The sequence below is a fragment of the Prosopis cineraria genome, unplaced genomic scaffold (genome assembly GCF_029017545.1).
Source record: "Prosopis cineraria cultivar Desert tree isolate PC_DT_omini unplaced genomic scaffold, ASM2901754v1 PC5, whole genome shotgun sequence".
In the NCBI taxonomy this organism is placed as follows: domain Eukaryota; kingdom Viridiplantae; phylum Streptophyta; class Magnoliopsida; order Fabales; family Fabaceae; genus Prosopis; species Prosopis cineraria.
The window spans coordinates 40402018-40411395 of record NW_026555336.1 but is presented as its reverse complement, the minus strand read 5'-3'; the positions used below and the strand labels follow the sequence as shown (position 1 = coordinate 40411395).

Here is a 9378-nt window from a genome sequence, read left to right as displayed (position 1 = left end):
TAAAATAAATGATTATTTTTTATATATTTAAATTATTCAACCAAACATCAAATTCAATTCATAACAAACACCCATTTTTTATATAAATTTTAAAAATTAGACAAAAAATTTTACAGTTCAATAAATAGATTGATAGACAGCACTGAAATAAGTCGAAAATAAGCTTGTACTTGTATCGGGTAGATAGTTTACTCAATATTTTATTAAAAAAAATAATGTCCAAAATTCAAATTTTGGAGGTTGAATAAAAAAGAAAAAGAAAAGCATAAATAGGTCCTCATGGTTATCGTCATCGTTGAATTTGCATAAAACTTTCTAGAATCAGCGGGTTGATGCGGGCACGAAACTGAGTTTTTCCCGGGCCCTACTAGGTTAACGTCTTGATCGAGCAAAACTATTGTAGCCCTAGCTCCTCCTCCTGAGGCGCCGAGATCTGGCCTAAACCCTATTCATCAGCGAAGAAGATTCAGACCAAGGGGAGTGTCAAGGAGGTTAGGGCTTGAACCGAAGAAACGGGAGTAAAGCTGTTGGGCTGAATGGGGAAGAAGAAGAAGAGGGTTTCTTCAAAGGTGTGGTGTTACTATTGTGATCGGGAGTTCGATGACGAAAAGATTTTGGTTCAGCATCAGAAGGCTAAGCACTTCAAATGCCATGTCTGCCACAAGAAACTCTCCACTGCCGGCGGCATGGCCATTCACGTGCTTCAGGTTCACAAAGAAAGCGTCACCAAGTAAGCTCTAATGTCTTGCTCACCCTTTATTCGTCGTCCCCTTCTGTCTGATTTGGCTCCTCGATTAGCAGTTTTCCTATCTGATCAATCAAGTGTAATGTTTTGGATCTACCAAGTTAATGAATTTTCACTCAGCTGCTTGACAAATAGTAAAATATCCTTAGGATCTAATAATTTGATGCGAGGACTGAGTAAACAGGTATCTTGTCTTGGTGAAGTTACAAGGGAGGAGAATGTTTGGCAATAATGGAAAATATTGAAATCCGTGTGGGGGCTAGAGAACTATGCACTATGAATGTTAACTCCTGCTTAAACAAATAAAATGCACAGTTTGGGTTTCATGCCCCGTTGGCAGAGAATGATTATCTTTTAATTCAACTAACAATTCTATGCATCTTCCTTCTCTGATCTTTCCTTGTGAAAGGGATTTAAACCAAAAAAAAAAAATCTGTATGAGTTATATTTACTGTATGTTTTATGGTATTGCCAAATGCCGAGAACTTTATCCTGCTCCTGCATTTGTGATGTTTCCAAGAGATGCTTCGGTTCTGCCACTTGATGTTGTGCTTTCCCGTTCATTTACTTTTCAGGGTGCCCAATGCAAAACCTGGTAGAGAGTCTACAGATATTGAAATATATGGGATGCAAGGGATTCCGCCAGATATCTTGGCCGCCCACTACGGAGATGATGGTAATCATTCATCTTTCACTCTTTCTCAAATTCTGAGTCGCTGAAGTTTAATCTCCTGTTAGTGGGAAAATAACCCTGCTACTTGACAGATGGATTTAGCAAAAAATTAGTTGATATTGTTGTTTCATATAGTTTGTGTTTGATTGAGTGTTGTTTTTTTATTGGGGAAGATGCAACGGAGTGATGAAGAGATAATAATTTTGTTCCCAAAGAAAAAAGAGATAATAATTCATGACTTAGAAGATCAGAGTGGATGCAGATGACATGGAACAGTGGAAATCAGTTAATGAACTGCTTTGTATGGGTTTAATTTTGTCTTGCTCACCCTTTATCCGTCATAAAGATTGTCTTAAGGTTTTCCAAAGCGTGGTTATTTGTTATCTTGGGCTTTGCATTTGTGCATTTTTTTTGGGGGAGAAACTGAGAAAGCCAATTAGCAGAGTGAGAATGTCAATAAGAAAATAGATGGTGTATACTGCAATGAAGATTGGCAAGAACATACATGGCAATTCTCCGTGCCTGTCAAATTGATTTTAGTTTGTTTTAATATGGCCTCAAACAAGTTGCTACATCTTATGGCATGTGTTTTGGTTGTTATTTTATTTTGTGTGAAAGCCAATTAGCAGAGAAAAAGCATCAGTGAAAAAGTATGGCGTATTTTGCATTGAAGGTTGGTGAAAACAATGTATGGAGACTAGGGTTAATTTCTGTTGAATTTTCTCCCTTTTGCTGTCAAATTGATTGTGTTGTTTTGATTGTGGCCTCGAACAAGTCTCTGCATGTAATTGATGAGTTTAACAATGTTCTCTCAAAACAAATTTGGAACCTTGTTTTTCAAATACATGATTTAGAATGTTATATTAGGGTTGATTGAATAATAGATTTGTCCCTTTTTTGTGTTATTTTGGGTGAAAGCCTATTAGTAGAGGCAGGGCGTCAGTGAAAAGATGTGGTGTATTTTGCATTGAACGTTTGCAAAAACAAAAAAAGTGGAGATTTCCCTGTCCTGTCAAATTGATTTTATGGTCTTTTGATTATGGTGTTAGACAAGTCTCTGCGTCTAATTGTTTGGTTTAAAACTGTTTTCACAAAAAAGTCTGTAACCTTGTGTTTCAGATACCTGATTGTTGATGTTGACCTGGGGTTTAAATCATAAACTTGTCCTCTTTGCTGTGTTTCTTATTTTTGTTGATAGCCACTTATCAAAGCAACAGATTCGATATTAAAAATGGTGGTATATATTTGAAGTCTGGCAGGAAAAATAAATAGGCGGTTCTTTTTGCCTTTCAGATTTATTTTATGTTGTTTGGATTATGGCCTCAAACAAGTCACTTTATCTAATTGTCTCATTCAAAACTGTTCATGTACATAAAAGAAGTTAGAATGTTTGTATTTGCTGGTCTATAGTTAATGCTCCTTTGGTATTTGTTGGCCTATAGGTAAAACATTAATTAATTACAACAAACGTCAATTATTTTACATTCTTGGGTTAAGGTGCATTTTCCCCCCTAAACTATTCTCCGAGAAGTACTCAATGTCGTAAATTATTTGTTGTAGCTTTCACCTCTAAAGTAATTAAAACACAGCATGTTTGCCCCTGACATTAAATATGCCCACGTTAATTGTTAAAAATGCTAATTGGGATTTAAGTTTGACCGCACATGCCACCTATGTGCCTGGTAGGTTTGAGTTAAGGTACATTTTTGTTCCTAAACTATCTTTCAAGGAGTATTTAATGTCCTAAATTATTTGTGTCATAGCATTTTGTCTGCTAAATTAATTATAGCATAGCATATTTCCAAACATCTATAAATAACTCAAGCAAATTCCTTTTCTTTCCCTCTTCTTTAAGTTTAATTAAAATAAAAATAAGTTTGACCTGTTCAAACTACTGGCTTTAAATTGGGAGGGGCATAACATTTTTAATTGTAAGAAAAAATTGTAAGCTAACAGTGGGGGAATGGGTGAGCAGGGCTAATTAACAGTAGAATGCATAAGTAGGCAATAATTAAAGACAATGGGAATGGCTAGTTAAGAGAAAGAGGTCCTGCCCAATAATGCACTATCGCATCATTTCTCTCTATCTCTTTGCAGTTTATCATTAAAGCATGCATGGCTTCTTTTGCTTTCTAAACATTTGTAATTAAACATAGTATTTTAATAAAAATAAAGAAGGCCAGAAGAGGAATTTGTTTGACTTATTTAAGGATGTTCAAAAATATGCTACATTTTAATTACTTTAGGGATGAAATTACTGCTATACAAATAGTTTAGGACACTGGGTGCTCCTCAGATGATATTTTAGAAGCAAAAATGTACCTTAACTTGAATCCATCTGGCATGATAGGTGGCAATTTTTGTCAAAATTAAGTCCTAGTCGGCATTTTAATGGTCATGTTGGGATATTTAACGTCAGGGAAAAATATGCTATGTTTTAATTATTTTAGAGGGAAAATTACTATGACAAATAGTTTAAGATACTAAGTGCTCCTCGAAAATAGTTTAAGAGCAAAAATGCACCTTAACCTTGCATTCTTTTATATGATTTTCACATCCAAAATTCCTTATGCCTATTTTACTACCTTTGTTGGATTTGGTTTTATCTGATGGCTAATTTGCTTTAGAAGCATTTATGAATGATATATGCGACATTTGTAGCAAGGTTGAAATTCTTGCATGAGGCAAAACATTTAAATTTCTTTTTCTGACAAATTTCTATTGAACGCAGAGGATGAAGCTCCATCAAAAGCAGCCAAAGTGGATATCCCATCAACTCAGCTTGTAGGTGGTGTTGTCCCAGCACCATTAGGCATGGGATATCCTCAGTCAACCTTGGGTACTATGCCACCTATGTATGTTTCCTTAAATTATTGCTTTTCTTACTTCCCCTGGTTTCATTAATGTTGTATTGGCATGTGATGAAAGTGATAGTCTATTCATTTATCTTCAAGTGGCATGAATTTCGTTAACCTGCTGTTTTGTCTCCTCTTGGTAATCAGTTATAATCCAGCGGTACCTGTGCCTCCTGCCACTTGGTCAGTTCCACCTCGACCTCAGCCTTGGTATCCGCAACCTCCATCTGTTTCCATTCCTCCTCCTGCCCCATATGTACAGCAGCCATTATTTCCTGTCCAGAATGTGAGGCCACCTCTACCATCAACTGCTTCTCCTGCCCTTCCAACTTCTCAAGTTGCTCCTCCTGGATTGCCTCCAACATCTGCTCCAGTTTCACAACCATTGTTTCCTGTTGTTGGAAATAACCATACGATGGCCCAAAGTTCAACATTTTCTGCACCATCACTTTCTACCACTGTTCCATCTTCATTGCCTTCAAGTACCTCTGCTGATGCTTATTCCAGTGCTAACACAACTTCGACAAATAATTATCAAACACTAGGGGTTCCAGGTACTCTTATGTTCATGTTTTTTTTTATTACTTAAACCATTCATAAACATTTTATGTTTTCAGGTTGCATGCCATCACCTTTTTTTCTTTTTTTAAAGAAAATAGTTTTCTAGTGTCAATATTCTAAACTTCCATTTTCCTCACTTAATGAAATAAGGCTTGTTGTTATTGTATTCCAAATTTTCATTTACAATTACATGCTCCCTTATCAGTGGGTCATAATCCTAGGACCAGATGTGATATTTTGTTATTGTATTCCAAATTTTCATTTACAATTACATTCTCCCATATCAGTGGGTAATAATCCTAGGACCAGATGCGATATTTTATTTTCTATGCTGACGCTTATCACACTAACAGTTAGTTGGTCTTTTCATTGAGTTTCAATTGCCTTATATTTTCTATGCAATTTAAGTGGAAAGTAATTGCTTGTACTGTATTTTGATAGGCTTGCACTGCAAGTGTGGTATGTATCTCTCGTTCTCTGATGCCTGGGCTGAATTAGCTTCTCTTGCTTATGATTTTTGTTGGTTATAACTTGTGAATGATGAGACACGCAAGGCATCTAAATTTGCTCACAAGTGACCACTTGTTTCTTCCTATGACACAATAAATACTGCTAATAGCTAGTTGTGTGTAGTGTTACTCCTTTTACTGGTTTGAATTTAATTCTGTCTGGTTCTATAACATAGTAGGAATTTCACGTCCATTGTGAAATGTTAGGTGCTAAAAGTTTGCCTCAAAATGTCACTATTGTTTTTGTCATTGAGCTGATCTTATATGCTTTATTCATTTTCCTCACTTTGTTTACTGGAAGAAGAACATTATAATATTGTAGGGCTGGTTTTATACATTTTAGTGATTTTAATTTGACTTGTTTTGATTACTATAGGAGGGACATCAAGCAACTCGCATTCTTATGCTTCTGGTCCAAATACTGGTGGACCTTCAATTGGACCACCCCCAGTAATTGCAAACAAAGCTCCTGCGACTCAACCAGCCACTAATGAGGTCTACTTAGTTTGGGATGATGAGGCAATGTCCATGGTGCGTTATCTGCTAGTGGAATGTATTTATTTAGTGTTAGAATACTGTTAAATTTGTTATCAAGTGATGTTATGTTACTTTGGTACCTGCAGGAGGAAAGAAGAATGTCCTTGCTAAAATACCAGGTGCATGATGAAACTAGCCAGGTAAGTCATACTACCTCTGTAATAGAAGGAGTTGCTTTCACATCTAACCAGATGGGTAGGCTTTATGCTTCTTGCTTTCAGATTCAGTTGTTTACGCATTGTTTGCTATTGATAGAGGTACATTCTGTATAATATTTAATCCTCTTTCTAAAAAGGAAGTTGAGTGGCATTCTAATTTTTCCCCTTCTTTTGTCTTACTCAATAAGAATGAGTAGTGCATTCTGCTTTATTTTAAACTGCCACTTTGGCCGCAAGCTATGCCTCCCAAATTTGTGAGCATCAAAAGATTCAAGTATGTACTTGTTGCTAATTTCTCTTTGGTAGTTAATTACTGCGGTGTAATATGTGAAGTATGCTGTAGACAACCAACTACATCGCCCTGCTTTTGTAGTAGAAGTGTACGTATATATGAATTTTTAGGCTTGGTTTTGATACTGTTATTCCTTCTCCCCCTGCTTGATTTCCAAGAATTGGGTTTTGGGATGAATAAGATCTTACACACCTGATTTTTCCTCATCCGTAGCATCATTACAATTTATTTTATGGAACAAGTGAATTCAGACTTGGCCAGGTCAGCTTCTTTCGCAGAGTTTGGAATCTCTTGCATAGGCCCAGGCTGTTAAATATTTGGTTTTTGTTGTATTGAGTAGCAGTCTCTGTGCAACGTGCTGATCATTCCTGGTTATTTTTCAGATGAGCTCCATTGATGCAGCTATAGACAAGAGGATACTTGAAAGCAGGCTAGCTGGTCGAATGGCTTTTTAGAACAATCTGAGCCATGTGTTGTCAAATTTGTTCACTGCTGATGGTGTTAGAACATTAGAGTTTATTTTCCGAGATTCTGGTGCAGTTTCATCATTCTTTGCTTGGAGTTTTCCATTTACCAACCTAGCGGTGCTATTCTTGGCAAAAAAAAAAGAAAAAGAAAAAAAGAATTTGGAGACTCTTTTGTACCTGGTGGGGCGGGGTTAGTTAAGGTAAAATGGTATCTCATAGAAAGTTGCAGGACGCCGGTGGTCTTCTAATATCCTTTTTCTCTCTTTTTTAGGCATAGGGAAATGATACCTTGTAGAACAGATGGCTCCAAATCGAGTTTGGAAATATCATTTCTATGTCCTTTTATATGTTTCATTTGTTTGTTTATGTGGTTTCGGTATGTTATGGGGATAGCATTAATATGCATATCTACTTTGTGATTTCAATATTCGCTTACCTTATTTCTCATTCTCAGCTATGTCTCCTCTGAGAGACTGAGCGAAGAACGATGAACAAATGCAAAATATTGCTGAACCCTGTTAGTTCCTCACATAGGAGCCATCCTTGCTGTTAAATTATGGGAGGAGGTGGGTGTGTACAAGGCGCAAGACATCCTCATTAGAAAACAGGATGGCCAAAATATAAGCAGCATTGCGTAGGTTTTTTATTTTCCTTTTCCGGGTTTTGAATTTCTCCTTCCAAATTAAAACAAGTGACGGGGAAACTGCTATCACAGAATCAAGATCCGTTTTTCCTTTTTAGCAGTATTGAAAATTGATTGGTTCAGTTAACTAGGACTCAATCTTTATTGCTTGATGAACATTTTTTTTTCATATTATTTTTGGTTGCGTGCGAGAATCTCTCTTTAAAATAATCTTATTATAATCAGATATGGAATGGTTAAAATGTAAATCTATCTGTAAACTGTTTTGTGAGATGCAATTGGAAGCTTCAAATGTAAAAAAATGCAACTGAAACCCCCTTGCCTTTTGGAGGAGGGTTAATTTTTTTTGGCTTTATTTCCCTCTACTTTTTAAATTTCATCATTCAAATTATTTTATTAAATGATTTTTTTTAATGGTGAAATTAATGAATGGTGGGGATTGAGAAATGGAGGAGAAAAAAATGGTAAGATTCCCTACCCCTACCTTCAAATGCATTTTTTTACTGTTACTGTGCTTTGTTGGCATGCATTCTAGGACTAAATGATGCTGGTTGTCATCCATGTGGCATTCTCTTCTTTTATTAAAACACATTCATAGCAAAATAAATAAGTTTTCTGCAAAGGTGAAAAGATGAAGGATGCTCAACCTTGTCCGGCAGATCTGGAATGAAAATGGAGGGAGAGGTGGGACGAACGCGATGCCAAATTTGAGATGAGAGTTTGAGGCGAAGTTTGTTTGGGGTTTGAGATTCGAAATTTGAACACGAAGAGAGAAGCTGTGGTGCTTGCGGAGGCTTCGATGGTTGCTGGAAATTTGCAGATCTTGAGGATGAAGAGAATGCTGCCGCTTCCAGATTCAGGGGTCATCGAGCTTTCAGATTCAAGGGTAATCAGCTCTTGAAGGAGATCAAAGCTCTGGATGATGGCTTTGGGATCATCGAACCTTCTTCTCCGCCTCGCTACCCATGGCCTTCTCTGTGTGTGTGCGCGCGCGCGCGCACCTCATGGCTCTCTGCTTCTGCAATCCCACTTTTGTTGAATATGTCGGAAACAGTATCGTTTGATTCATTTGGTTGGGTCAGTTCTATACATGAGTGCTTGAGTATTTCACTCTCAATGTGACTCCGGGTCTAAAATTCATCCGCCTTCACTTCCACCTATCTTATTTGAGTCTTGATGTCTCCAAAGCTTTTGTATTAGTCACTGCTGGTAATTTCACTCTTTTGTATAACTCAAGTGTTTCACTCACTACTAATTACATCAACAAAGCATATCTGGATGAAAGAATTTATCATCCATTTGAGTGGAAGAACCGTAGAGCTGACTTTTACTCCCTTATCCAATGCTTCTAATGTCTATGTATTCGTGAACTTGAATTGAAGTTGTTTCCATGCCTTCTACCAATCTCTATATTCAGAATTGAGAGAGAGAGAGAGAGAGAGAGAGACGAGGAAGAGAAGTTGACTGGATACGTTTCTCCTCCTCCTCCTCCTCTTTGATTTTTAATGATTAAAACATGGCATTTGACTTGCCAAATTGAGGCGGATGACACGTAGAAATATAATCTAGGCTCAGTGTAGTCAACAAACAACTAAACGTTTGATTTTGTTAAAATTTTGGAACATTGCAATCCTTTCAAAAGTATAGAGGGACAATATATGTTTTTAAAATTTTAGTATACTAATTGGATCTTGTGAAAAAGTTTAAAGATGAATTTGCATTAATTTAATGTCAAATGAAAACAATTTTTCTAGCGGCGATTCTAACCCCTTCCTCTTCTTTTATTATTCGAATTCATATGTACATTTTAATACATCCTAAATGCCAAACTAGGTTCATCATACATTTATACTAATGAAATAATTGGTTAAAAAATCCATAAATTAAATGTACGGACAGGAATTTTAAAACAAAAAAGAGTAGTCAACAAACAATCAA

At 36.5% G+C, this 9378-nt stretch overlaps 1 protein-coding gene, 3 non-coding genes and 1 pseudogene across 5 annotated transcripts; all 5 read left to right on the top strand.

The window, feature by feature from the left end:
• The first annotated feature begins 313 nt into the window (after positions 1-313).
• On the top strand, positions 314-7151 carry LOC129311181 (protein SUPPRESSOR OF FRI 4-like). 2 transcript variants are annotated; one of them, XM_054953255.1, is made up of 7 exons: positions 314-730; positions 1321-1421; positions 4150-4273; positions 4421-4827; positions 5720-5874; positions 5967-6020; positions 6714-7151. In XM_054953255.1, the coding sequence occupies exons 1-7, from the start codon at positions 537-539 to the stop codon at positions 6783-6785; spliced, it is 1107 nt and encodes a 368-aa protein (XP_054809230.1). In that variant the 5' UTR covers positions 314-536; the 3' UTR covers positions 6786-7151. The 2 variants fall into 2 exon arrangements, with proteins under 2 accessions (XP_054809230.1, XP_054809229.1); XM_054953254.1 differs by having other exon boundaries at positions 5967-7151.
• On the top strand, positions 1861-1994 carry LOC129312228 (small nucleolar RNA snoR86). The gene has a single exon (XR_008593479.1). It is a non-coding gene; the product is annotated as a small nucleolar RNA snoR86 (small nucleolar RNA).
• LOC129312231 (small nucleolar RNA snoR86) lies at positions 2047-2203 on the top strand (annotated as a pseudogene).
• Positions 2347-2482, top strand: LOC129312230 (small nucleolar RNA snoR86). The gene has a single exon (XR_008593480.1). It is a non-coding gene; the product is annotated as a small nucleolar RNA snoR86 (small nucleolar RNA).
• LOC129312232 (small nucleolar RNA snoR86) lies at positions 2627-2759 on the top strand. Its single transcript, XR_008593481.1, has one exon. It is a non-coding gene; the product is annotated as a small nucleolar RNA snoR86 (small nucleolar RNA).
• Positions 7152-9378: the final 2227 nt, after the last annotated feature.